This window comes from Chionomys nivalis, chromosome 26 (assembly GCF_950005125.1).
Source record: "Chionomys nivalis chromosome 26, mChiNiv1.1, whole genome shotgun sequence".
NCBI classification, from domain to species: Eukaryota; Metazoa; Chordata; class Mammalia; order Rodentia; family Cricetidae; genus Chionomys; species Chionomys nivalis.
In genome coordinates, this window is record NC_080111.1 from 21,350,252 (window position 1) to 21,378,170 (window position 27,919).

A 27,919-nucleotide genomic window follows, 5' to 3' on the forward strand; every position below is an offset into this window, starting at 1 on the left:
CTGCAGTGCCACACTGATCATGCAGTTATATAAGTTAAGGAACTTGCAAGGCTTGATAAGATATATACATAATATCTTGGGAAGAGTAAAATCCACACACTTCTGAGAACAGTTACCTCAGGTGCAGTTTTGACTCCATGCATTTTGATATACTATGATGCTACCTTAAAATAGACAAGGAAAATTATTTCACTTGGTATTCCCCAGTCAACAAGAAAATAAACAAGCAAACAAAAATCCAGCACCTTTAATTACTAGGCTGACATATTTTCTAGGTGCGTTCATAGGGCTGAATTGCAGATCCAAACTGTCTTCAGAAGAGAGTCCTACAATACTAAAAATGAAAAGAAAAAGAAAAAATCCAGAAAACAGAACAAACATGCTATTTCTAAAGAGATAATATAAAGTATCCGTATTTGAAATTTATTAAATAGCTATGTGGCCATATCATGCGAGTTCTCACAGGCCAACTGAGGCAAAAACTGGGTGATGTTAACAACACATGGCAGAAAAAAAGTATAAAAATGTCTACATCAGCCATGTTAGTGTCAGAGGACCCAAGTGAGCCCCAGGCTTTGGTGTGTCCATGGCCTGTACACTATGCATTAATAGTCTATATTCAGTTACATAGATGTCCCAGGTATAAGAGAAGAGAAAAGTCTAAGTTTGTTTATTGGCTGATCTTTCTTGGTATGTGGGTGCCAACAGAAAGCTGAGCATTGCTGGCACAGCTGGTGAGAAAGCCACAACAGTCATTTGCTATTTCTCTTTCTTGATACCCATTTTGCATTATTTTATCTCTTGGATAGAAGCTCTATGGCAACTTTTTGAAAGTTCTGCTTTCATCCAACCAATCTATCTGTTTTCAATACTTATCCTCCAAGTACCAGTCAGTAAGCAATGAATATATGCTAAAAAAAATTGCAATTTTCCATCTATTGCAGGAGGAAGCTTCTCCATGATAATAGCTGAGCAAGGCATTGATCTATGAGTATAGCAGAATGTTCTTAGGGGTCATTTTATTGCTATGTCCCTATAGACATAATACTATAGAATAATAGTATTTGGTTGTATTAGCCCTAAAGTCTATCCAGTCTAAGGTTCATGTCAGGAATGGGTTCCTATTCATAGAATGTGTGTCTCTGCTTGTTAGGTTTTTGTTTGTTTTTTTTTCTTGTTTTTTTTTTTTAATTTTGGTGTTTTGATTTGTTTCTCTTTGTCTATTGTTTAAGAGAGAGAGAAAATAAGGTTGGTGGATTGGGAGGTAAGAAGGTCTGGAAAGAGTTAAGGGGAAAAAATCACAATCAGAAAGTAATATTCCATTTTTATTTTTAAATAATGAAAATATTTTTAAAAGAATTGTATTTTCAGAAAATTTGACCAAAGATAATTCTATTTGACTTAACATGTACCTATTTATACAAAACCCAAGTAAGTGAAAATTGCTTTTCCTTGCATTGCAACTGATAAAAAAAAAGCAAAAATTTTCAGAACACCAAAGATTTTGAAGTTTGTTAGTATGTAGGACTAAATAGTCCCCATGGAAGAGTTCTCAAATAGGGGCTGGAAATACGTCTAAAGAGTTAAAAGAACTTGTTGATTGATCTTGTTGAGGACCCAGATTTTCTTCCCATCACCCAAACCAGATGGCTCACAACTGACTGTAACTCTAGTTCCAGGTAATGGAACAATCTCTCCTTCAGTGCTAAAGGCATGTGCACACACATGGTTAACATACAGACAAGGAGACAACACCCATAACACAAGTAAAAACAAGTTGATCAGAAAAGTGTGCTGTTGACAGGTATGAAATTATCACACATGTTTAAACTTGTCTTTCAAAAATAAACATTTCCCAGAAGACTAATGAAGAATTTAGTATTATAACATATATTTTATTTTCTAAATTAATTCATACAATGATCACCATTTTAAAATACATTAAAACAGTTATTGAGATAGCATTGTAATCTGAGTACAACTTCAGTCTATTTTTTGCCTACTTATTAGGATGTCACAGTAACTTTCTTAAAGGCACACAAGAAGATCTTTATGACATATAAACCTTAGCACAGATGCAGCAGTAAAATTCAGATGCATCAAACATGTGACAGGCTACACAAAAGTATTTGGATATGTTGAAAACCCTGGTGCTGTTTTATTGTGAAAAAGCTGTGTTTTCAAAGACCTTTTCAAATAGAGCAAGTGACATGAGGCTATAGTAACCTTTCTTCTAGTTAAAGTCAAAATGTCTTCTGTTAAAATTATTTTCTCTTCTTAATAGTTCAACATCTTGACATCCCCTGTCTGGCTGTTGAATAGATATTACATTCCTGTCACTGATGAAAAGAAAAACACTGGATTAAAACCTTAGTAAAAATTCGAATATTAAGTATTAAAATATAGCTTGATTAACAAAGATAATGCCAATAAAATATTGAACAATATTAAGATTATTGTTATTGCTACTACTGCTACATATGTTTTAAAACTTACTAATTATAGTGAAAATGATAATGCACCCCATGATACCAGGTTCACCAATAATTAACCAAATAATCTCAATTGAATGTCCATTGGATTATGTATAATGTATGAGAAAGAATAAAGATGAGGGATTTAGATTAAATTAAATTGCCTTGAAAATCATAATAAGCACATATTAGTTTCTTCTTATCATTGCATTCTGCCAATGAAATCCCTTGGCTCTCTCTTAGTAAACTGCATGGGGCCACTTGGACCCTTCAGGAACCCTCTTCTCCACTATCACTAACATCGTACTGACTCCATTTGTCTCGGTCCTGAAGAGCATTCTCATTGAGAGACTAACAATGAATATTAACAACACAGTGTTTGAAAATCTTTTTTACATTCTAAGTGACTATAGCCATTGCTGGAGCTCACAACTGAAGTGAATAATATACCTTGAAGTCACCTAAGATTTAAGACTGCCAACCTACTGTGTAATCAAAATATTTGTTTAGCCTGCCTTTAAAAGAACATTGTAATAGCCAACTTTACTTGCTTTGAATATCCCATGTAATCAACTTTTGCACCCTAATCTAAGATAAAGCTGCAATCTTTAGTTATATACTGCTCCATGCCCTGACCCAGAGTAATGTGCATCATTTCCTAAAAACAGCAAGTACAGAAGTAACTTCTCAAACTCTAGCATAAGAGTTAAATGCAACCATTCATAGCTGTCAACGGATAAACAGCGTCATTTGTTATCTGGGCCAGTGAGGACCAGTTGGAATGACTTAATCCCTTGAAAGAATCTGTTAAAGGTTTCTGTAGGGCATTTATTTGTTCTCCCATATGATGTTGCCTATGCTCTTCAATAAGTATAGATTGAAGATCTTTGTCAGGGACAGATAAACACAGCACACACACACACACACACACACACACAGAGTCTATACAACAGACAGACACACATAGGAATAGCCATACATAGACATAGGGACAAACAATTTCACAAAACAGGTAGGCACAGATTGAAACTCAGGTAACAGAGAACCAAAAACTCAGGGAGCAAGAAGTAAAAGTAGGGAATTCAAATCTGAACTCACACTGCTTAAACAACTCCCAAAGGAAGTACTTTTATTTTTTTTTTCCCTTCAATGTGACATAGATGCACTATTGATGACTTGGAGTTAACCTCTAAAGTGTTATAAAAATCTGGGGTGGTTTGTGGGGAAAGGTGGAGGGAGCAGGACAAGGGGAGGGAGTGGGAACTGGGACTGGTATGTAAACAAGAAAAGAAGAGATTGTTTCTAAAAAATAAATAAATAAAATTTTTAAAAATCCACCCAGAGAAGCAATCCACAAGATAATATACATTGTATATATGGTAGGTATATACATATTCAAGCCCAAATGAAACATTTAAAATAGTATAACCCCAAGCCACTCATTAAACCAAAATACTGTAATTTAAATACTTTGTGAGGGATTTGGGGGTGGAAATGAAGACTCTGATACCAAACTACTCAGATGTGAAACCTGTTTCCATATTTGTCAGTCGTGAATCTTATATAGCATTTTTAAAAATGACTTTCTTTCTTTCTTTCTCTTTCTTTTGTTAATGTGAATTGGTGATTGTCTGCATGCACATCTGTATAAAGGTGTCAGAACCCCTGGAACTGGAGCTATAAGACAGTTACGAGCTGCCGCTCACCGCGCCCCAGTGTCTGCGCTCTGTGCACTGGCACCCAGTTTGCGAGCTTCGGGCAAAGGGGCTGGAGGTTAAAATACACAAACACACACACAGAGAGACAGCGACACGGGTCATCCTTGAATTCCCCAAGAATGCCCCCTTTATTGTGTTCAGGGACAGATTATATAGAGATAGCCGCGCCCCAGCCAATCCCACCAGAAACCACTCTCCTGCCATCAGGAACTCTTGAAGGTCTCGTGCTCAGAGCAGCTGTAGGCACTCAGATCAGGGGATCACAAGAAATTCAGGATCTGGGGTCTCAGTGCTCCCAACAATGAGCTGCCATATAAGTGCTGAGAATTGAATCCTGGTCCTCTGGAAGAGCAACCAGTGCTCTTAACCACTGAGTGTCTCTCCAGCTCCCCTCCCCATGTAAGTTTCTTGACTTTTTTCTGTATCATATCTTCAAAGTAGAATGGCTGAAACTTAACGAGTTTATGCATGTATGCCTTTATATAAATTCCTGAAAACTCTGGGGATTCTTATAGGTAATTCCTGATAGAAAGGTAGGAAGTTCTCCCTTCTTGTCCTCTCTAATGATGAGTTTAGGATACAGTATGTGAAGTGCAATCCTAGAACCAAAGGCTTTATGTAGTTATCAAATAAACACTACATGAGGTTAGGGTTGAGGGGACTCAGCTGACACATGAAATGTTCTTTGGGATTCATTATCAGACATTGCTTTTATTCCTATTTCTTGTAAGGAGGCCGTTAGTTTAGCTGTGCTGCTAGTTTTGGAATTCACTGGTCAATCATTGGTAAACTATTGTATTTTGACCAAAGGACTTTCCAAGTCCTCTAAAATGGCTTCACAAATTCCCTGTGGTGTATAACATTGGGGTCCTTGTCAATAATACACATTCACGTAGGAATTCATATGTTTCTTACACATGTACTCGGGACTTCCTTCACCCTGCAAATATTCATATAACCATAACAATGTGCTATGGATGGCAGTTTGTTAACTTGAAGGATAAAATCATGGTTGCTTATGGAGATGGAGAGTAAAGTTTATGATACACATCTGAGTTATTAGAGGCATAAAGTGGTTGTTCCTTTATTCCACCCTCGTCAATCCAAACTTTTGTTTGGGGTACAAGTGTCAGTAACTCCTGACAATAATGACAGCTACAGATTACAGATGAAGAGACAGACTAGTAATGTGTGGGAATTAAACAATGAAATTATGTCTCCAAAGTATTCCCAAACTCCTGCCTCCCTATACCTTCCACATATGAATCAAACAGTACATATGGTTAACCTCACTTCCTATTTCATTACAGGTAAGACAGAAATATAGAGACACACAGAGATAGAGTCCAGATGTAGAGCCTTATGCTATTTTAGGACAAAGATAAGTTATCACGTGATGTCCTCTATGCTGTTTTACTCTCCTCTCTCCTAAATTATGCTTTTAAAAAAATCTTTGAAAAAAATAGGTTGTACCTGATTGCACATATTGTTGTGATTAATTCCCTAAACTATAAAATTTACTTTCTTAAAGGTTACCAATAATATCTCAAACAGAAAACCCCCTTTAATGAAACACAATTTGAATGTCTAGTATTTATTTAACACAAGGCATAATAGTTTAATTGGAATCCCATACTGTCTTCAGAGATGTTCGTAATAAGGATAGCAGAGATCAGTGTTATTATATATGCTGGTAATTATTTTCTAAGCACAGTGGAGACACAAACATTCAATAGACTTGATTCAGAGGCTATGAATTCTATCCTCCTTTTTTAAAAGATATTTGAAAAAGTTAAGTGGGTCAGAGTAATCTAAATTTTGAAAACTACATAACCAGCATGTATTTAAAGATGTCCTTTACAAAAGAACAAGGGCCTGACACATCGTGACAGTTACAAACCGCAAATGTCACGACAGTATCAGAAGTGATGAGGTATATTTGGGGCTCTCGATGCTTAAGGACAGTGAAGACATTTTTATCTCTGTCACCCAGTGAGTTTGGCAGTATGTTTTTCACCTCAAACCATTATGTTCTGTAGGGAAAACTGGAATATGATTATTTCTATCCTTACAAACTGATAAGGAATGAACATTGGAATGCTTTTTTGCTCATATGGGCTTAGATTTGTAACAGGTTTATCCAATGTTATTCATGAATAGCTTGTGTCAATATGCAATAGAAATGGATATAGTATTTTAACTGTTAAAAATTACAGAAAGGAAATTGTAAGGCAAATTAGGGGTAATTTCTAGGCCTGAAAAAAAGATTAACTAAGGCTGTTGAGGTCAAAATGGAGATTAATGGGAGATAATAGAAGTACTTGAAACTACTTAAATCAATAATGAGGTCTGTAAATTTTTGAAATATATATTTCAAGAAAAATGTGATCACAAAAGCAAGCAACGGCTATTAAAGAGTAAAATAACTAATAATGCATATGAATCTTTTAGCATAAATGAGCACCTAGAGTTCCCTTCCTCGGTGTCTTTAACATAAAGAAAACTTTAGCATAAATGAGCACCTAGAGTTCCCTTCCTCAGTGTCTTTAACATAAATAAAAAAACTTGACAGTGTGATAGGAATCACCCAGTAATGCACTGCTATGAATATTTCCATGTTTTAAAATTAGGAGCTTCTTACCAGTATCTATTGCATGTCCATCATAAACTACTGATGGAAGAAATAAAGTTATAACTATTTTATTCCAAATTTTTATCACTACATACAGTTGTTGATCTTATTAACCACCTCATAAATATTAATAAGGAAAATGCTTTACAGTTATGTTCTATTGCCCCAGAGTCCTTTATACATCAAGAAATCTGACAACAGGGTACTTAACTTAATACTATTTACCATTATTACATAATTATTTGTAACATTCAGAAGGCTTCCTTACAGTTTCAAAGCAATTTGCTGGTTAAAACATCACTCAGTTCACTGATTACTGTTACACAATTTCTCCAGGATTCCTAGAAGGAGCCTGTAGTACTACCTTACTATTGGATTTCTAACAACAGCCTTAGAGAAATCAAAATTGGGACAATTCTTTCCTAAACTGTGTGTCATAGGGACCCGAGTAAGGGGTAGATAAAGAAAATATTGATTACGTGAGGAATATTTTTGAATTGAGTGGATATTTGGAGGTTAACATCAGTAGGCAGACAGTCAGTCTCCTTCCTAAGGTTTGTATGATCCCTAAACGGATGAAGTCAGGAGAAGGCCTTTAGAGAATAGTGAGAAAAATAACAGTGACTACCATCTCAGGCCATGCAATTAGGCAGCAGAAACAGGGCAAAGAAATGTTTTTGATGAGATCAGCAAGGGGAGGACTTAGCATAAAAGGAGGTGATGAGGGGGCATCTCAGCACCTGGAGGGTAGAGCAGAAGATTCTGAGGTGACATCTCAGCAGCTAGAGGGTAGAGCAGAAGGTTTCTGAGGTGGCTTTTTAAGAGCCCATGAGAGCTTTTAAAAGCTTTACTTTTTAAATTATGTGTGTGTGTGTGTGTGTGTGTGTGCACGCGCGCGCGTGTGTGTACAGGTATCCATTAAGACCGGAGGTATCTGATTCTTGAGAGTTGGAGTTACAGGCAGTTTTAAGCTAGTGGTTGTAGGTGTTGGGAACCAAACTTGGGTCCTATATAAGAGCGATATGTTCTGTGAACTACTGAGGCATCTCTCTAAGCATGTCTGAGAGAATTGTAAATCTAATTTTGTTCCTTTTATTGTTTGAGAAGTATGTAGAGATATCACAGTTCAAAGTCAGAAGACAGTGATGTGCTAGAAATTAGGAGAGAAGGAAGGACTATGAAATGACATCATTCAAAGTAGGAAAGTTAATTTACTATGAATCTATAGTTAGTGTGGTTATGTTGAGCTGTCATTCGAAAGCAATGTCTTAAGTTGTATTGAGTTCAAAAGACAGAATTACATTATTTTCCTAGGAAACACAGGGCAGCTTAATATTGCCACACAATAAACTGATACATGGATTTCATTAGGATTGGAGAGTTTCCCTAAATGAGTTTAAATGAGATGGTGAAAGAAAAAAGTGAAAAGATTGTTCGTGAAGGCAAGATGCTAGACAGTAAATCCCAAGACAGATTGAAGCAAAGTGCAACATTAGATGAGTAATAAGGAAAGAAAATGCATGGGGTTCTGGAGATGGCTCCAGGGTAAGAACCACTGTACTGTGGTGAGCCCACAAGTATTATGCAGTTTGAGTCTGTTGTACACAGTTAAATGCTGGCCATGGTCAAGTATGTCTCTAATCCTAGACATGGGGTGGAGAACACATAGCTCAGAGGAATCCCCATGTTAACTAGTCAGCCAGCCTAGCCATTGAGTGCTGGTCTCCAAAACTAAGACAAAAGGTGATTCAGAAAGATATCTACCATTGATTGACATCTGTCTTTCATATGCCCACATGCATGCATGAGCGTACACACACACACACACACACACACACAAGGGGAGGGGAGGCCGACAGAAAGGAGAGATAGAAAAATACACCACACACAACAAAAAAAAAAATTAAGAAGCATGACAATCAACATAAACGAGAGGGGTGAATTGATAAACACCTGAATATTTTTTAATCAAACTGGAAAATAACCAGGGAGGATATATTTTTAATCTGTAGTTTTGAAAGTGTTAAAAATTTTCATTGCAGTAAAGTCTTGAGGGTAGCCATAGGAAAACTTGTCTAGACTAGGGAGAATGACTAAAGAGGAAGAACAAAGGAATTATAGGACTGATTGGTCATGATATATGTTGGCCAATTTTTTGAGAAAGTTTAATATTCCATGAAAGATGCAAAAGACACACTGGGAAAGACATGTTGGAGCCAGAGAGCAAAGCGTTCAATTAGTCAGTGGTGACTTGAACAAGGATTGTGTTTGTAAAATGGTTCCTATGTCAAAATATAGTAATTTGGAGGAGGAAAGAAATGTGCACAGGAAGAGGAAAAGGGATTTAAAACTAAGTTAGTGATTGTCTCTATAATCTTTGAGATATTAGGATGTGGCTGCACATAGAACTTCAGTGGTAGTGCTCTTCAAGTGAAAAAAAAAAACCCTTTGTTTAAGTGAAGAAGACAGAAGAAATCGCGTGAGCAATGCACACATGCACATTCCTACTACATGATAGAGCAAGAGTGAAGGATGTGTAGGCTTCTGTGGACGTATTTAACTAAGACTAGTAGGGAGAATCAGAGACTGTGGCACTGTGAATATGCACACACAGTCCTAGAGTATAAGAAAGGCAAAAGAGAGGAACGCTGCCCAAGAGGAAGGAAAGGTTGTGAAGCATCTTGAAGTTTGTAAACCAAGTTTTGTGCCAAGATAAACATGTGTGATGTTTCTCCATTTCCCATCTAGAAGCAATGCAACTCCTTTGTGTGAACACTCATGCTAATTCCTGTGCAGTTTTCCTAGATGTTCTACAGCACAGGAACTTTGTAGATCTCTGAAATTCTGTGGAACTTACTACATGCAGAACACAACTGAGAATGTATCAAGTGCCAGCATTATTCCTTCCAATATTTTATTTATTTTTCTCCTAGCTGAAATATGGCCTTAGAAACAGTGAAATTCATGTTCAATCTCTCTTTAAAACTTTCATATACTCTAAAATGACCTTTATAGTTAGATATTGAATAGTTGTCCATTGAATTAATATTATTGATTGTCTTGGTGTTGACTTGAAAATGTTATACTTGTCAAAGATACTGAACCACGTATAATTTTAGACAAATCTATTTCTGTAGCACCATGGTTTAAAGTTATTCTTTTAGTGGCAATCTACGTCACATCTCCTCTTCCTAAGGTGAAGAGAGACAGAAAGTTTGTAAAAGCCAGTGGATGACTACAGGACAGTGTTTATGAGACACCACAGAACAGCTTGGCATATAAAACCACAGCAATTGGCAAAGCACAAGCAAGAGCTGCACATGATAAAGCCAGACCAGGTCCCAGCATGGAGAGGGAAGGTGGTCATGCAGTTCCACCCCTAGCTGAGGAGCTATTGACAATCCGTGGCCTCTAGGAGAGGAAAAGTTAATTTTCTCTATGGACACAGCTCTCGTGGGGGCTAATCATGCCCCAGTAGATAACCCTTCTTATACACATATTTGCAGCACAGTCTGAAAAGAAACCGCCTTGGTTTGAGATGAAATACTGATATTCCCAGGGAAAGGATCTAGAGGGGGATTTGTAGCAAGAAGAATGGGAAGGGTGGGCTTGATAAAAACACATCGCATGCATGCATAAAATTCTTACTTAAATAATAAAAATGCAATAAAAAGAGCATATACTCAGTGAATATCCCAGCAGAAACTTTTTCAAGAGACAGTTTGGCACGTGACAAGTATTCAGTGAATAACTGAGTTGCATAAAGATGAACAGGCACCACAGTTACCCTTAGCAATGACCCCGCTAGATTATCTATGTAATTTAATTTCACCTAAAGAATGAAAAAAGGGGACCTGAAAGCTATCTCAACAATACCCGAAATCAATTTGACCTCTACAGGTGTATCAGCACTGTCCTTTGACTCCTCTTTGACATCATGAGCATCAAATCATTGAAAAGTGGGTGGGAACTCTACCCCCTCCAAGTTTTGCTTACCCTTTGAATTGAATTGACTAAACTCTCTATTCTGTTTATGAGTTCCTATTCACCAGTTCTTAATCACAAGTGCTTTTCTGTCATCTAGAGTCTATGAAATGGAAGAAAATAAACACTCTGAATTATACAGCTTGGTTTTTTTTGTTTTTTGTTTTTTTTTTTTTTACTTTTTGTCCTTACTTTATCATCTCCAGGCAGGAAGTTTGGTCTTGTATTCAGTCTGAAGCCAACACTCAATGAGTCTTCATACCTACTACAGAACATATTTGAAACATTTACTTTACTCATTAACACAAAATACATTTTCCCATGCTAATGTGAGAAAACAATGAATGATATAACAGTCTACTTTTATAAATCACTAAGTATACCTACACTACATATGCAACAGACAGTGTTAAAAGTAGATTTAATAGCCTCTGATATGTTATAATGCATAACTGGTTGTGTTTAAAGTTCAGACTGTAGTACCTATTGTTAGTGTTTTATATTATCTCTTACATAAATAAGTAATGTGTTTTGATGGTATGCTAAGAAAAATTTCTATAAAATACTGTATTCTCATTATTCTAACCTGAATTCCCCTTGTCAATGAATAAACAAAATGATTATTTATAAAGTACAATGACATTACTAGTAGCAAGATACCAGGACTATATTATAATTCTCATTTCAAATATGACTTTGCTCTCTGCTATGATCCCAGACCTAGAAGTGTATTGTGTGGTCAATAAATATTGATGAGCAAGGCTACTTTAAAAATCGATGTAAAATTTACAGGTAAGATTTAACATTTCAAAGCCCCAACTGACATTACCTATACCTAAACTTAAAATAGATTGAATCACTTAAGATTCAACTTGTAGAGCCTCAAACTTCTTTGTCTAAATCACTGGATCTGCTTTACCTTGGTACCTGTGCAGCTTCCTTTTCAGTGAGACGTGGTTGCCTCTGCTGTCTGTAACAGTGAGGAAACAGTCGTGAGCAGGCAGGAACATTGGAAGGAAGGAACCAAATACAGAGTGTCGGTGCAAGGGGAATTCAGTGCTCCCTTTTCTTCCCTGTCCCCAGCTGCTTTCCTTCTTAGACCATTCAGTCCACTTACTATTATTTGTATGTATAAGAATGAAGAAAAATTTACGGGACATGTGTAGCCTTTCAAGGACTGCATCCCTGAAGAAACTGACTCCCCCACCCCAACGCCAACAGCAATGAATTGCCAGGAGCTTATCAATTAGGGATGGGAAATGCCTCCCCCGCACTGCTGCGATTCTGGTTGGCTTGATCTTGTGCAGGTGTTATGCATGCGGTCTCTGACGTTGTGAGCTCTTGTGTGCGCTGGCCCTCCCATGCCCATCAAAGGATCCTTACATTTCTTTCAGCTGTCCTCTTTTCTTTCTTTTTTTCTTTTTTCAAATCTTCTTGTTAACCCTTCCTTCCCTTTCAGATCATGTCACTTTGTCTTTCAGAATATATAGTCAACTTTTCAGGATAAGGCCCATGGTTGGAAAAAATAGATTCGTATGAACGCAGTTCCATTGTTATGCTTATGAAAAGGAGAACCAATCGCCCTTGGTGTAGAAAAAGTGTTTTCAGCATCTTTCCTTTATTTTTGCTTCCAATTACTTTTCAAAAGACCATTGTGCTGGCCCTTTCTCAGCAAAACTTTCTCTGGCCCGTTTCATAGAAAGATGCTTGCGTTTCGGCCACACCCTTATCACGCTGCTCTGTGATCTGATTCTTTCTCTGTTAAAAGGATGTGTTTGTGCAAAGCACACACTGTCTGTTACTGTGCCTGTGTGTTGCTCACCTCTCCTCACCCCAACCATGAGAGATCACAAGATGCTTACTGGGTTATTTCAAGCTTTCTCTAATTACCCTTCAATTGCGTTGGTCTCTTTGTGACTGCTGTCTATGCTTTGATAAGCAAATATAACCAGGGATCTTGACCTTAATTATGCATATGGACAGTTAAAATCTCATTTATGATCATTTTTAAAAATCAAATGGCTCTAAGCTAGAATCATTTCATCAACAATTTTGGTAACAGATATTGGCTTTCAGGCAGGAAGCTTTTCCTTAGCACTCAAAATCCACATGTAAAGCAGTTGTCATGCTGAAGCATGAAAAACAACACAGAAATTTCTCCCAAGCCGTTGTCTCCATTTTCATCCTTTTTCAAAGGCATACCTGATAGATTTCATTATAAACTAATGCAAAGGGAAGCAACAAGGAAAATCTTACTCTTTGAAGAGGCCCCATGCAACTGCATACAGACACATCACGAAGAGCACTCCCGTTAGAGTGAGGGCTGCAGGAAACCAGCTGTCGGGCTTCCAGTAGTGTGAGATCTTCCTTAAGACGGAGGTAGTAATCTGAGGGAATGCAATAGAAACGTACTAAGCATCGGCAGTGCAATTGTCAAAAATATAAAATACAGCATATACTGAAAGGATTTCTTTATATTCGTTTTCTTTATGATTATTCCTGCTAGGGAATAAACTCTTTTTGAAGAAAAAATATGTCTTTGTGGAATCTATGAAAATCTTGGCAGAACCATTAATGACTGCTGGCTAAATGACATAAAGAATGAGTCAGCAAGTATTATTTCAAAATAAACCGCAGCATTATTGGCCTTTTCTGCCTCCTGCCAAAAAATCTCAGCATATTTTTTCTCCCAGCATATAAATTCCCATTACTATCTCAACTATGACCATTAAGAAACCACTAAGAAGGAGGTTTTCATGGATGTTGACTATCGCCCTTGCGTAAGGAACAGTGGCGTCCAGCAGATGGCAGTGTAAGATAGGGTAAGCTTGCAAACACACGCATTAGGTGTGACATTTAAGGTAAAGTAATATATAAAGCTAATTTCACAAAGATGGTATGAAAAATAGGGAACGCCAAAAATGGAACTTAAGGGAGACCTTTTCCAGAAAGAATCTGTCAACAGGAGAGGTGGAAGAAGCCTCATTGCTTATCCGGCTGAGTGAAAGGAACCCTTTCATTGTTGAAAGTGTTGAATGTTGGTAGTTGTCAAGATTAAGCATTATATGACTAGCCATTCTGCTTTACAATACACAAGTGTGGGCATGTCCAAACAAAGAAAGATGGGGGAAACAGACTAAGCTTAAGAGATGCCCATTAAAATGATGTGATCTAATTTTCATGAATAAGTAGTGTCGTGCTGTATTTCTAAACAAACAGATTGAAAGGTTGACAATTTGCTAGTCATTTAGACATATAGCTTTATTTTCAGATCATTAAGAAACAGCTCGGTGTGATGCCACACCTGTACAGTTCCAACTGCTCTGGAGGCAGAGAGGCTCGAAGATTACTAACACCAAGGAGTTGAGTTCAGAATAATAATGCTCCCACAAATATATTTTCCACCGTATAAGAAGATAGATTCTAACTTGCACTTGTTTACTCTTTCTCCCTGCTGCCCTTTCTCCCTCTCTTTCCTTCTAACAAGCACGTATTGAATATTTGTGCTGCTCTGGGAACTAACTGATAAATGTCATACACAATCTGAATCCCAGACACAACATTTATTCACCAACCACTGTGAACCACGATTCAGCAAAACACTTTTAGTTAGTTATTCTCCTAATTCTCATCTCAGAGGAGTGGGGCTCACCTTGGAGGAGGAGCTGAACTGAGTGGTACCCGGCATCCAAGTTCAAGATGGCAGCAATGGAGTTCACACACGTCTGCATGTCTCCAAAGATCACAAGCTTTTTACACATTCTCAAACATGTGGCTTATGCTACATACTCTCAAACTTAACAATTTTAATTTTAAAAAGTCCACCCTATAGCAAGGCACTAAACTACAATATTTCAAGAGCCGTTGTAGCTCTCTCTTACACACAGCCATCTGTAGGAAGTTGACAGCTCTTGACACCTGGTGTGTGTCAAGCTTACTTACTTGACAACAAGCAAAGATTTTTGAGGTGGTTTTTATTTTCTCATGTGCTCACATAAAATTTATATAATGTTTTTTTGTTTGCAAAATGCCATGCTTCGTTGTGAAATATGTCAGTCTTCTAAGGTGAGTCAGGATCATGCCGAGATGTGGTGTAAAAAGAGCAAAATCTTTCTACAGTTATTAATGCAATGTCAATGGATTGCATTTACATAACATGTTTATTACAAGACCTTTCATTTCTCTGGCTTCATTTGATACTTATAAAACCCTTTGTACAACACATAGAATTATTCTAATCCATCTAGTAATCCCTGTACACTCAGTAAATATTTAGAAGTGTCTTTTGTGTTGGCTGGACGCCCTAGCTACACCCTTCCCATTGTGTGACTCAAAACAAACTTGAGAGTACTGGATGTAGGACTTTATATTCTTATTACCCTCTCACAAGACATATTAAACTATTGCTTTATGTTTTAAATGTTTTCAAGTCTGTTGGTGACACCAGAGCCCAGAAGTCATAACAGAGATCAGTGCTTGCTTGAACTTTTCGTTGTAGCACCTTCCTGTCTAACTTTCTTGTCTCTGTTCCTTTTTTTCTTTTTCTTCCTTTTTTTCTTTTACATTTTGCATTTTGATGCTTTCCAAACTTTGCCAATCTGCCTAATATCTTCACTATCTCTGTATCAGACCAACCACACTCTCCATCTCAAGACACACTTGATCATTCTTTCTTCTTTTATGAGTAAACCATGTGCCCTCACATCTACCTTTCCTCATCTGTGGTTGTTGCTTAGTGTCTGCTCTTCTCGTTCTGTCCATCAAGACCTACCTAAAATTCCACTATCTCTTCTGGGACTTTCTCAGATCCTTCAGGCCAGAATTTGATATGATGTCTGTCCTACATTTGTTTAGAGTGCTTGTCAAAATGACTTGTAACTTAATTTGCTGGAAACCACCCTCTGGACTCACGGGAACGTCTTGTATGCTAAGACCCCTTTCTTCTATTTTATACCTTAGTTGCTACACTGGTCACATGATTCCTCAAACTTCAAGCTTCACTGTTTCTTTAAGGATTGTTATTGATTCTCCCCGGCTCTATCATTTAGTAAGTCTACGACCTTTAGAAAATAATTTAACCTTGAGAAAAGAATTCAGACTTTCAGTATTTCAGTTTTCAACTTTATAAAGAGACAAAAACCAAATCTTTGTGTTTGGTTAAATAAAATCACTTTTTAAATGTGAAAACTCAAATACGGATGTATTTAGAAACATAAATCTCATTACTAGGTAAGAAATCTTATTCAAATATTAGTTACACAATGTTATACTAAAAAAACTGACTTTAATTATTAAACCCCAAACTTCACAAAATTCATTTTAAATTGTGCATTCATTGTTGTACAAAGTGCATGGTTTCTATATTTGTTTAGAAATGTAGGGTGGGAGATTTTCAAATGCTCCCACGTTTGCCTAAGCAGACAACCCAAAGGCATTCATAAACTCAGACACTGGAGTGATGTCTCCTCCTGGTGAAAAAGCTGAAGGCTGAGGCCACGAACTGCTCAGGACTGGCAGACCATGTGTACCGTCAAACATTTATCTCACCCGAAGGTAAATCACTGGTGAAAACAAAAGAATCCCATCTGTCACTCAGCTATGCTCAAAGCTTCTCACTGCTGCATGCAGCTAATTAATTTTGTTTCATAACCTTAATTACTTTACAGAAAGGACAATAATAATGGTCTTCCCTGTCATGGAATCTTTTGCCAGTGTTCAGAATCAGAGTCACAACAGGTGTCCAAAGCTGCCTGGTCTACCGCCTTTCATGTTATTCCACTTAACTCTCACTGAACAACAAATTGTAGAAAAGATGTCAATAAGAATTTTTTTATTAACTTTTTATTCTCAAATATTTTATTAAATACAGACTAGATGTCTACTGAAAATGTCAAGTAACATTTAATAGTAAACAGCTGATTAGAGCATAAACTGTTTTTTTCCACTTCCTTAGAAACTGCAAATAGTAAAAGTTGTGAAATTAATATTAAAAAATTTTAGTATTATAATGAAAACATGGAAACTTGTTTTTCCTTAGTGGGAGCTGTAAATGAGAACTAAGTGGCTTGTGCCTTATACTTCAAAACAAGAAACAATCTATTTCTGTATGTTTTCAGTTAATAAAATATATTATAAAGCATGCTATGTATTAATTACATTTTATGTTCTGGCCAACACACTGGGACAGGTTGAAGACATCTCTGTTAATAATCCCTATGACAAACTGGAAACTGAGGCGCAGTATGCTAAATGACTCAGCACAGGTTTACACGGTGATGGGAAGGGCAAGCTAAGAGTCAAGCCAGGACCTGCCTCATCACTAAGGCCACAAGCTGCCCCTCCATTTGGACCTAAGATTGTTTACCATCAGGGTGAAACTATTTTAGCAAAATCTATATGAGCTGAGATCATTACATAGTCTTGCATTTCAATCTTTATTTTCTCTTAGCATGGGGAACCTGGTCATAATGTGAATAAACGGCTATGCAGAACATTTTCAAATTTAAAGTTACAGGTGTTTGCTAAGAATTCTTATAATTAAAAGAGACCTGCCACATGGATTTTACATTTTTTAATAATAATAATGGTATTCAAGCTCCTTATCTACCCTTGGATATTAGGTCCTAATTCAATTCATACATTCCACTAATTGGAAATAACTTCATGAAAAGAAGGAAAAACGGACTTTAAAATATAAAGACAGACACTTCTTCCAGAGGTCATAGTGTGCACCTGAAATCCTAGCACCTGGGAGGCCGAGACGGATTCAAGGCAGCCCACCCCGCATAGAGTTTGTAGCCAATTAGAACACTTGTTCTCTTACAATTTCTGGGTTCATTTCCCAGCATTCCCATGATATCTGAAATCCATCCTAAGTTCACTTCCAGGAGAACTAATGTTCTCTGACTTCTGTGTATACCAGGCATGTATGCCATTGACATACATACATGTGGCCAAAGCACCCAGTCCCATATAAGAACTAAATCTAAAAGAAGAAAAAGAAAAGAAAAGAACAGCAAAGAAAAGAAAAGAAAACTAAAATGAAAGTTTGAAGCCAGCCTGGACTACATAACAAGATTGATTAAAACAAAACACAGAACAAAAGTTGAAAGCAATTAATCACCTTTCTTCTTTTTCAAACATGGGAGAAAAAAAAAGGACAGGAAGATAATGTTTAAGAAATCCCATGAGCCGGGCGATGGTGGCGCACGCCTTTAATCCCAGCACTCGGGAGGCAGAGGCAGGCGGATCTATGTGAGTTCAAGACCAGCCTGGTCTACAGAGCTAGTTCCAGGACAGGCTCCAAAGCCACAGAGAAACCCTGTCTCGAAAAACCAAGAAAAAAAAAAAAAAAAAAAAAAGAAATCCCATGAAAATGATGTTAAATGAATTAATTTCTTTTATTTCTCGAGTTTCTGAGCTGTCTCACTTTGGTTGCTCTCTTAGTCTATTGTTGTGAAGAGACACGGCCAAGGCAATGCTTATAAAAGAACACATCTACTTAGGGCTTGTTTACAGTATCAGATGCTTACTGGACTATCACCTTGGTGAGGAGCAAGGTGGCAGGAACACAAACAGGGTGCTAGAGAAGCAGTTAAGAGCCACATCCTCATCCACATGCAGTAGGAACAAGAGAAAGAGAAAAAGACAGAGCAAAGATAGAGACAAAGACATGACAGAGAGAGGGAGAGGGAGGAAGGGAGAGACAGAGACAGAGAGAGAAACTGGGCCTGTCATGAGAAATTTCAAAGTTTACCTCCATAGAAACACTTCCCTCAAAAAGCCAGACATACTCCAACAAGGCTACACCTCCAAATCCTTCTCAAATAGGACCACTTTTTGATAACTAGAGTTCAAATATATGAACCTGGGAGGGACATTCTTATTTAAATCACCATAGCTGCTCACATAGTCCTCACTGAAAAACACATGACATTGTCCTATGCACTCTGTACATATTAATATTAAACACTGTGAAGTTGAGTTGATGTAACCAGACACAATCTTCCTGGGTGAGGATACTATTTTATCTTTAATTTCTTCAATAAATAATTTTATTTTTAATTCTTCTTATTTTTTGAGATTAGAAAATAATTACATCATTTTCTCTTTTACCTTTCTCCCATACAACCCTTTCTATATATCCCAATCCCAATTTCTTTCAAATTCAAAACTATTCTCTAAATTTAAAACATTTAAAGCAGTTAGAACAACATATAAAAGATTAACATATAAAAGAATGTTCTTTCATTCTCTCTTTCTTTGTTAGGGAAGACTCTACTTTCCTTAAAAAACTATCTGGAATGTTTTTTTGTAATGATGAGCCCAGTGGGACTTAACTTGTACTTTTAGGCATAGGAGTAATCAAGTATAATTATTAAAAAGAGAATTAGATATCTTTTCTCTAGAATGTAGTTCACTTATTAAAAAACAGATATGACAGATATATACCTGATTTTTGGCTGATTTTGTTCTTTTTTAAATCATTTTTATTGAGTTACACATTTTTCTCAACTCCCTTCCCTTTCTCCCCTCCCCCATTTTACCTTCTCCCATAACTCCTAGTTCACTCAGGAGAGCTTGTCTTTTTCACCTTCCTATGTAGATCCATGTATGTATCTCTTAGGGTTCTATTTCTTTTCTTTTTTTTTTTTTTAAAGATTTATTTATTATGTATACGGTAGTCTCAATACTCTGCCTGCAGGCCAGAAGAGGGCACCAGATCAAATTACAGATGGTTGTGAGCCACCATGTGGTTGCTGGGAATTGAACTCAGGACCTTTGGAAGAGCAGGCAGTGCTCTTAACCACTGAGCCATCTCTCCAGCCCCTGGGTTCTATTTCTTGACTAGTTTGACTGTGACTGTGCCCCGTAGGCTGGTTTTTTCTTAGTTTTATGCCTAAAAGTCACTTATGTGTGAATACATATTATATGTGTTTTACCTCACTCAATATGGGTTTTCCAGATCCATCCATTTGCCTACAAATTTCAAGTTATCATTATTTTATTGTTGTGTAGTACTCCATTGTGCAATTGTATCACATTTTCTTTATCCATTCTTCAGTTGAGGAGCATCTAGGTTGTTTCCAGGCTATTACAAACAATGCTGCTATAAAACATAGCTGAGCACATGTCCCTGTGGTAAGATTGAGTGTCTTTTGGGTATATACCTAACAGTGGTATTTAGCTGGGTCTCTAGGTAGATTGTTTCCTAATTTTCTGAAAGAACGCCGTATTGATTCCCAAGGTAGTTGTACAAGTCTGTACTCTCACCTGCAATGGAGGAGCATTCCCTTTACCTCATATCCTCTCCAACAAAAACTACCATCAGTGTTTTTGATCTTGGCCATTCTGACAAGGGTAAGATGGAATCTCAGAGTTGTTTTGATTTGCATTTCTCTGATGGCTGAGGGTGTTGAGCATTTCCTTAAATATCTTTCAGTCATTTGAGATTTATCTGTTGAAAGCTCTCTATATAGGTCTATACACCACTTTTTTATTGGATTATTTGGTATTTTGATGCCAAGTTTCTTTAATTTTTTGTATATTTTGGAGATCAGCCCTTTGTCCAATGTGGGGTTGGTGAAGATATTTTCCCATTCTGTAGGCTGCCATTTTGTCTTGTTGACCATGTCCTTTGCTCTACAGAAGCTTCTCAGTTTCAGGAGGTCCCATTTATTAATTGTTTCTTTCAGTGTCTGTGCTACTGGGTTATATTTAGGAAGTGGTCTCCTGTGCCAGTGTGTTCACGTGTACTTCCCACTTTCTTTTCTATGAGGTTCAGTGTGGTTAGTTTTATGTTGAGGTATTTGATCTATTTGGACTTGAGTCTTATGCATGGTGATAGATACGGATCTATTTTCATTCTTCTACATGTTGATATCCAGTTATGCCAGCACCATTTGTTGAATATGATTCTTTTTCATTTTATATTTTTAGCTTCTTTGTCAAAAATCAGGTGTTTAAAGGTGTGTGGATTGATATCAGGGTCTTTGATTCGGTTCCAATGGTCCTCTTGTCTGTTTTTATGCCAATATTAGGCTGTTTTTATTACTGTAGTTTTGTAGTAGATTTGGAAGGTAAGGACTGTGATGCCTCCAGAAGTTCCTTTATTGTACTGGATTGTTTTGGCTATTCTGGGTTTTTTTGTTTTTCCATATGAAGCTGAGTATTGTTCTTTCAGGGTCTGTGAAGAATTTTACTGGAATTTTGATGGGCATTGCATTGAATCTATAGATTGATTTTGGTAAGATTGCCATTTTTACTATGTTAATTCTACCTACCAGTGAACATTAGAGATCTTTCCATTTTCAGGTGTCGTCTTCAATTTCTTTCTTCAAGGATTTAAAGTTCTTGCCATACAGGTCTTCTACTTGTTTGGTTAGAGTTACTCCAAGATATTTTATGTTATTTGTGGCTATTATGAAGGGTGATGTTTTTCTGATTTTTTTTCTCAGACCATTTATCTTCTCTGTACAGGAAGGCTACTGATTTTTTTAAGTTAATCTTTTATCCTGCTACATAACTGAAGGTGTTTAAGAGTTGTAGACATTACTTGGTAGAATTTTTGGAGATACTTATGCAAACTATCATATCATCAGCAAATAGTAAGAGTTTGACTTCTTTTCTGATTTGTATCACCTGGATTTTCTTTTGTTGTCTTATTGTCCTAACTAGAACCTCAAGTACTATGTTGAATAAATATGGAGAGAGAGTGGACAACCTTGTCTTGTTTCTGATTTCAATGGGATCACTTTGAGTTTCTCTCCCTTTTGTTTGATGTTTGTTGACTTGCCATATGTTGCCTTTTTTATGTTTAGATATGTTCTTTGTGTCCCTGCTCTCTCCAAGACATTTATCATGAAAGAATGTTGTATTTTTTGAAAGATTTTTCAGCATTTAATGAGATGATCATATGGTTTTTTTATTTTTTTTTTATTTTTCAGTTTGTTTATATGGTGGATTATATTGACAGATTTTTGTATGTTGAACCATCCCTGCTTCTCTGGGATGAAGCCAACTGGATCATGGTGGATAATTTTTCTGATGTATTCTTGGACTCAGTTTGTCAGTATTTTATTGGAGTATTTTTTTCAACAATGTGAGGGAAATTGATCTGTAATTCTCTTTCTTAGTAATATCTTTGTATGGTTTGAATATCAGAGTAATTGTAGCCTCATAAGAAGAGTTTGGCTGTGTTCCTTCTGTTTCTATTGTGTGGAACAATTTGAGGAGTATTGGTATTAGTTATTCATTGACAATCTTGTAGAATTCTGTGATTAAACCATCTGATCCTGGGCTTTTATTTTGGTTAGAAAACTTTTATTGACTGTTATTACATTAGCAGTTATAGGCTTGTCTAATTTGCTTATCTTGTCTTGATTTAGTTTTTGTAAGAGATATTTATCCAGAAAATTGTCCATTTCCTTTAAGTTTTCCAATTTTGTGGAGTACAGGCTTTTGAAATCTGATCCCATCATTCTCTGGATTTCCTCCATGTCTGTTGTTATTTCCTCGTTTCATTTCTGCTTTTGCTAATTTGATTATTCTCTCTATCTTTTGGTTAGTTTGGATGAAGGTTTGTCTATTTTGTTGATTTTCTCAAAGAACAAACTGTCTCATTGATTGTTTGTATTGTTTTCTTTTTTCTATTTTGTTGATTTCAGCTCTTAATTTGATTATCCTGCTGTCTAGTCCTCGTGGGTGAGTTTGCTTCTTTTTGTTCTAGCGTTTTCTGGTGTTCTGCTAACTCACCGATGTGGGATTTTTCCAGCTTTTTTAAGTAGACATTTAGTGCTATGAATTTTTCTTTTAACACTACTTTCATTGTGTCTCATAAATTTGGGTATGTTGTGTTGTCATTTTCATGGAACTCGAGGAAGTTTTTATATTTCTTCCTTGGCCTATTGGTGGTTCAGGTTAGCATTGTTTAGCATGTATTTGTGGGCTTTCTGGAATTAGTGTTGCTGTCAAATTCTAATTTTAAGCCAAGGTGATTCAATAAAATACATGGAGTTATTCCAATTTTTGTGTGTCTCTGGAGGTTTGCTTTGTTACCTAGTATGTGATCAGTTTTTGAGAAGGTTCCATGAGGTGCTGAGAAGAGGGTATATTTTTTATGTTTGGATGGAATGTTCTATTAAGTCCATTTGGTTCATAACATTTGTTAGTTCCCTTATTTCTCTGTGAATTTTCTGTCTGATAGACCTGTCCAGTTGTAAGAGTTGGTTGTTGAAATACTCCACTATTAGTGTGTGGGGTTTAATGTGAGATTTAAGCTTTAGTAGTGTTTCTTTTACATATGAGGATACTCTTGTATTTGGGGCACAGATGTTCAGTTTTGAGATTTCCTTTGATGGATTTTTTTCCTGTGACTAATATGAAATGTCATTCTTTGTCTCTTTTGATTAATTTTAGTTTGAAGTCTATTTTGTTAGCTGTTAGGATAGCTATACCAGCTTGTTTCTTAGGTCCACTTGATGGAAAAATTTTCCCCAACCCTTTACTCTGAGGTAATGTCTGTGTTTCTTGTATGCAGAAGAAGGATGAATTCCATTATTATATCCAATCTGTTTATAGGTGAGTTGAATCCACTCATATTAAGCAATATTAATGACCAGTGATAGCTAGTTTCTGTTATTTTAGTTTTCATTGTTGGTGATGTTATTTTGTGTGAGTTTCCCTTCTTTGGAATTTGCTGCTGTGAGATCATCTATTGTCTCTGTTTTTGTAGATGTAGCTAACTTCCTTGGGTTGGAGTTTTCCTTCTAGTACTTGGTGTAGGGTTGGGTTTGTAGCTAGGTATTGGTTAAATATGGTTCTGTCATGGAATATCTTGTTTTGTCTGTCTATGGTGATTGAAAGTTTTGCTGGGTATAGTAGTCTGGGCTGGTATCTGTGGTCTCTTAATGTCTGCATGACATTTGTTCAGGACCTTCTGGTTTTCATTGTTTCCATTGAGAAGTCAGGTGTAATTCTGATAGGTCTGCCTTTATATGTTACTTGGCCCCTTTTTCATTGCCACACTTAATATAAGTTTTTCTATAATTTTGTTGAATATATTTTGTGTGCTTTTGAGTTGGACTTCTCCTTCTTCTATTTCTATAATTCTTAGGCTTGGTATTTTCATAGTGTCCCATATTTCCTGGATATTTTGTGCTAAGCTTTCACTGGAGTTAATTTTCTTTGACCAATGAGCTTTTTTCCTCTATTGTATCTTCAGCACTTGAGATTCTCTCTTCCATCTCTTATATTCTGCTGCTTATGCTTGTATTTGTGATTCCTGATCATTTTCTCATAATTTCTGTTTCTATAATTCCCTCGGTTTGTGTTTCCTTTATTGTCTCTATTTCAGTTTTCAAGTCTTGAATAGTTTCTTTTTTATATGTTTGATTGCTTTTTCTTGGTTTTCTCTCAGGGATTTGTTGATTTCTTATTTTTGTTTGCCTTTTCCTCCATTTCTTTGAGGAAATTTTTCATTTCCTCTTTAAGGTCCTCAAGTATTCTCTTAAAGTTACTTTTTAGGTCATTTTCTTCTGCTTCATCTGTATTTGTTCAAGTCTTGCTGTTGCAGGACTATTAGTTTTTGTTGGTGTCAAGTTGCTTTTTATGTTGTTGAGTGTGCTCTTCCCTTATCTACCCATCTTTTCCTCTGAGTGGTGTAGTTGGGGCTCTGACTCTGGTGATCAATCTTTCAGGTGCCAGTGGATCTAAGGCTCAGATGGCTACTCCTCATGGTACAGTAGGACCATGGTTCAGTCACCCTGGAAGTCACTTGGTGTTTCCAGAGGTCACTTAGCACTCCCAGAGGTTACTCTGCAATCCCTGGTATCCTTTGGTCCTGCCCCCATGGAAGTTGCTTATTTGGGGCTCCTCCCACTGAGGTTGCTGTCTTGGGCCTGCTCCAGCAGAGGCTGCTGACTCAGGCCTGTTTCAATGGAGGTCATTGACTTGGGCCTGGTCCTGAAGTGGTTGCTGGCTCGGGCTTGTTTCCTTAGAGGTTGCTGATTAGTGCCTGGTCCCACAGAAGTCTCTGGCTCAGGCCTGCTCTCTCAGCAGTGGCTCCCTTGTACCTGCTTCTCCAGAGCTCTTTGCCTCTGGCCTGCTCCAGCTGAGGTTACTGGCTCGGGTCTGTTGCCACAGATGTCCATGGCTTGGGACTGCTCCCATGTAAGTTCATGTTTTGGGCCCAGTCCCACAGAGGTCTCTGGTTTGGGCCTGCTCCCTCCATGGTCACTCCCTTTTATCAGCTCCTGTGGAGATTGCTGGCTCAAGCCTGCCCCTGTGGAGGTCCCTGATTTTTTTTCAGTGTTGTCAGTGCTTTTCCAAATAGTTCCTTTCATACATTCCTTCAGTCATTCTGTATTCATTTCTTATGAGAGTTAAATGAGTACTGAAGCCAAGAAAAGACTGACTAAAAATGCACAACTTACACATACATATTTTTGTATTTGTTGTTGTTTGTTTTTTTTTCAGGCAGGATTTTTCTTTGTAGTCCTGACTATCCTACAATTCACTCTATAGACCAGGCTCTCCTCTTACTTGGAGATCAGCCTGCCTCTGCCACTTAAGTGCTGGGTTTAGAGGCATGTACCACCACCCAGTTATGTATCTTATCTTTTAAAAAATGATTATTGTGGCATAACACATAGAAGTAAATTCTCAGACACTTGTCTAACATGTAACTTCCCAATATAGCAGAAAATGAAATGTTTTCAGGGTCTTTAAGAGCCTACTCACCAGGTACACCTGAGAAAGAAAGAAAGGTGCATTTTTTCACAGTGCTCATATCTGCAAGTCAAGAACAGTACATAGTCCGACAAATAGATCTTGAATACTGGAAGGCTCAAGCTATGTAGTAAACATTTCCACCCCTGTATGGTCAGGGTACCTGTTATTGTTAGTTGTACAATAAAAGCAACTCTAAAGAATCAGAAAAGCAAAATCCTAAGAGGTGGCATTTGTCTATTGCTGTAGTATAAGCTCCTCCACCCTGATGAGTTTATTAATTTCAGTTTATACCAGAAACATATCAGGAGGACATTAATTGCAATTGGTTTATGGGGTTCATATTAATAAGTATTGCTTTTCTGGTGATAGGGACTCAGTCTTGAAAACATAGTGTGCAGGTGAGCACTACAGGGAAGCAGAACACAGAGCTACACGTGTACAGGAAAGGCTCAGTATTCATTTTTAAAGATCAGATTCAATAAAGGCCATAAAGATTCACAGTTTTTGCCACTTTGTACTCTAATGTCTTTTCTCATTTTTTTCCCTAATAGGATAAAAGCCTTTTCATTACACTGATGTGCACCAGGAAGTGTGGATGTGCTACCCAGAGCTGATGACAAGCCCGGACAGTCATGCACGGACTTTCTCTATTCTATGAAAGAAGAATAAAGATTATAGTTACAAATGAGGATGATTTAAAGTCTCTACCATCATCCCTTCTGTCAAAATAGACATTAGTCCTGGAATTTTTATTCTGCTCTCAATTTGCTGCACACAGTCTCTGGAATTTTGATTCATGGTCCATTGGGGAATTGTATTTGCAGGAAATAGTGTCTAGTCGGTTACCTCACTGTCTCTTTCGACAACATACATTTAAGCTGGAGAATTTTATTCACTTCTTGAAAGATGACTTAGTGTCTCTCTTCTCTACCTTCTCGCAAAAGTCTGAGTGAGGTTTGGGGTGATCGCGGGACCCTTTACAATGGCTCTGTTTATTTTCATCGGTCCATGTTCGGGCTCGTTTGCTATCAGCCTTTTTTCTATCTTGCTCGGTAGTTGAAGCCATTAGATCTTGCTTTCTTCCCTTCTGGAATCGTGTTACTTATTCTAATGTCTATCTTGACAAGTGTTACCACCTTTAAGGAGTGTTTTATAGTGTTCTCAGGGGCTCTGTAGCCGGTCTTCTCTGTTTACTTTGTTCCAAGAGACATATATTTGTTCATTGAAACCTTTTTTTTTTTTTCACAAATTCACAGGCAGGGAATGCTGTGATGCTGCTTTCTTTAAGGGGTTCCAAGGATGATCTTTTACAAGTCTCTGAAATGAAATGTAAAATTCTGCCTATGCAGGAGTCTTTTCTGCATAAAGGGAGCAAATATTTCATCTGATTCTTCAACAGTTCATGCAGCACCACCTTTCTCAACTAAAAAGTGCCACATGCTTTCCTTGTAACATATAGCATTGGTTTTTTGACCATACTTGTGCCATACTTGGCACTGTAAAACATGCAGAAGTCTGTGGAATGTCCTCAGTATGTTGCAATTTCGGAGATACACTCTATCTCTTTTCCAATAGATACAAGAAACATTTGTCAGTCTCTCTCTGTATTTACAATAAGTTTCAGACTGAAGATGCACTCTATAGAACTTATAACATAATTCAATAAAATTTAATTCCTTTTTATCATCCAAACCTCATTTCTCTAGAACTCAGAGGCAGACATTGTTAGCAATCTGGTTCTAAGAAAGTTCTATTCTTATAACTTGTGTTTGCAGTTGTACTCTAGGAGCAGATAAAATTATGGCAGTGTACTTTGACCACTTAGAAATGTTTTTAAGTTTTCATATCTAATTCAACACACTAAGTAAAAGGATCTGCTTTATAATAATAATAATGATATAGCTTATTGCTATTTAGAGAAATCCTCTTTCCGATAACATATTATATTCATATTCTTTGACCTCTTTCTATAAAAATGCATGAAAAACTGTTTCATAAATATGTTTTTGATGTAGCAATGCAAAGAAAAGACAAACGTTTTATCTTCCAGGCTCCTGTATCTAAATCATTACAATAAATGACTAATCGCTATTGTGGGCATTTCTTTTACAATCTGCCAATATTCACTTAGTATTTTATGTACCCTTATTAAACCCTACCAAACATAGAAACACTGTGTCTGGCACAAGTATCTCCTCATCTCTCTGCAGACCCTCCATAATGGAAAATAAAGTCAATATTCCTTAGGCTGGCACATGTTTCAAAATGCTTCCATGGGAATCTGCTACAATGCTGAACACAACGCTATTATTGAAGCCATATCTAGTCACATCTTTTGTTATCTATTTTTCTTTAACATACTCAACATTGTATACTAACAG

General features: G+C 37.0%; 1 protein-coding gene across 1 annotated transcript in view; it reads right to left on the reverse strand.

The window, feature by feature from the left end:
• Positions 1-2,233: 2,233 nt before the first annotated feature.
• LOC130866771 (cadherin-related family member 3-like) overlaps positions 2,234-27,919 on the reverse strand; it is a 108,056-nt gene continuing 82,370 nt past the window's right edge. The window contains exons 21-23 of the mRNA XM_057758347.1: positions 13,066-13,195; positions 11,728-11,818; positions 2,234-2,339 (exon numbers count right to left, since the gene is read on the reverse strand). Coding sequence (XP_057614330.1) covers positions 2,234-2,339; positions 11,728-11,818; positions 13,066-13,195 — 327 coding nt within the window. The remainder of the gene's footprint in view (positions 2,340-11,727; positions 11,819-13,065; positions 13,196-27,919) is intronic.